The 1,840-nt window shown below is 44.9% G+C and overlaps 1 protein-coding gene across 1 annotated transcript; it reads right to left on the reverse strand.

Moving 5' to 3' along the window:
- Nucleotides 1-319: 319 nt before the first annotated feature.
- Nucleotides 320-1,613, reverse strand: LOC143531995 (uncharacterized). Its single transcript, XM_077027160.1, has 2 exons — nucleotides 440-1,613; nucleotides 320-354 (listed from the first exon to the last, which is right to left on the reverse strand). Exons 1-2 carry the CDS (start codon nucleotides 1,611-1,613, stop codon nucleotides 320-322), a joined length of 1,209 nt encoding a protein of 402 aa, XP_076883275.1.
- Between the last annotated feature and the right edge of the window lie 227 nt (nucleotides 1,614-1,840).

The raw sequence follows: 1,840 nt of genomic DNA on the forward strand, positions 1-1,840 counted from the left end.
TCTTGCCCATGCATTCCTTGCACCAACCAAAACCAATACACTCCTCTCTGAAAATTCAACATGCCAACAGATATGGGAGAAGCAATTCCCGTTCCTCGACAACCGAGAAACGATACCCGCCATGTTTTCAAAACCGAGCTTCTCTTGAAACTTCAAGAACACGTCAAGGAACTCACCGAAATGAATCTCCTTGCTGAGATGCGTCTCGGCCAATAATACCCGGTGATCATGATTTTTGCCACCACCATCCTTGGACCCGCATGTACACCGCAGATTCCTTCGTGAATTTTCCTTAACAGGTAGTTTGCATATTGTGGATCTACGCATCGGATGAGTGGCCCCAAATACGATCGCCTATATAAGATGCCATCCTGAATTGTATAATTAAGTGCTTTGTGGCGAATCTTTCGGGCTTCTGCTTTTTTGGTTGGTAGAATACCTGTCGAAAGGTAGGTGACAATTGGTGTCATCCAATTTGGTTCCACCGTTGAACACACGCAGACTTCCCTGTTCATTGCTAAAGGTGTTGCCAGTACCTCTATGCGGACATCTTTTGCAAAATGTTTGAAACCAACAGATGCCAATTTGCTAAGGGCGTCTGCTTGTTTGTTTTCGCTCCACTTGATGTGCTTCACTTTGCACGTGACGAAGGTTGCCATTAGCGCCTTGGCTTGTGCTAAGTAAGATGCCATTTTGTCGTACTTTGCGTCATATGAGCCTTCAATTTGGTTTTCCACTAGCATTGAATCGACGTGCGCTTCCAAGTGTCGGGCCCCTAACTTCTTGGCGATTCTTAACCCTGCCAACAACGCTTCATACTCTGCCTCATTGTTTGTACTTTTGAATTCTACGCGTATCGCGTATGTGAAGTGTTGTCCTTCTGGGTTGGTTATTCTTAACCCAGCGTCCGCGCCTTCATCGGTAGATGCCCCATCTGTGAACGGCTTCCAAACTTGTTCTTTTTGTTGATCGACGGGGGGATCTATTTCTTTCCGGCATTCTTCTTCTTTCTCGTTAGGTACTTCCGCTATGATATCTGCCAAAACCTGGCCCTTGATTGTTGGCCTAGGTTTATATTTAATGGCGTGCTCTCCCAATTCTATCGCCCATTTCGCTAATCTCCCGGACAGTTCTGGCTTGCTCAACACGTTTTGCAAGCGATAATTGGTGAGAACGTGTATTGGGTGGCCTTGAAAATATCTTCTCAGGCGCCGTGACGCTTGTACCAGAGATAAGACCAATTTTTGCAGGGTGGAGTATCTTGTTTCCGCATCTGCTAGGGTACGGCTTACATAGTAAATTGGTGTCTGGATGCCATTTCGTTCCACCATTAGCACCGCACTAATTGCTCTGTCGGAAGCTGCTAAATATATTATCAATGGTTCTCCCGCCTTTGGTGCTGTTAACGTTGGTAACTCTGCTAACCGTGACTTGATCTCTTGGAATGTTGTTTCCGCTTCCGCAGTCCACCGAAATTGAGATTTTTTGAGGCAATTCCTCAAGGTTGAGACTAACGGGAAAGATCTTTTCGCATGACTTGACAGGAATCTGTTAAGTGCGACCAATCGGCCATTAAGTGTTTGCACTTGTTTAACAGATTTTGGGGAGGGCATTGCTAAAGCTGCTTCCAACTTCTCCAGGTTGGCTTTGAACCCTCCATTTGTTACAATTACCCCTAGAAATTTTCCTTCTTACATTCCAAAGGAACATTTTCCTGGGTTTAATTTCATGTTGATCGATCGTTACGTTTTGAAGGTTTCCTCAATGTCTCTTAGCATCGCTGCTTCTGTCTTGCTTTTTATGACTAAGTCTTCCATGTAAACTTCTAAGTTTCTCCCAA

The sequence above is a fragment of the Bidens hawaiensis genome, unplaced genomic scaffold, assembly GCF_021521415.1.
Source record: "Bidens hawaiensis isolate Kalapana, Puna unplaced genomic scaffold, B.hawaiensis_p1.1 tig00009327_1, whole genome shotgun sequence".
Classification (NCBI taxonomy): Eukaryota; Viridiplantae; Streptophyta; class Magnoliopsida; order Asterales; family Asteraceae; genus Bidens; species Bidens hawaiensis.

What these genes read in the sequence shown, in the direction of transcription:
- LOC143531995 (XM_077027160.1), bottom strand. Translation starts at nt 1,613, where the DNA reads ATGCCCTCCCCAAAATCTGTTAAACAAGTGCAAACACTTAATGGCCGA. An exon ending in TGTCACCTACCTTTCGACAG is followed by an intron (nt 355 to 439) that starts GTATTCTACCAA and finishes CATCTTATATAG; the next exon opens with GCGATCGTATTTGGGGCCAC.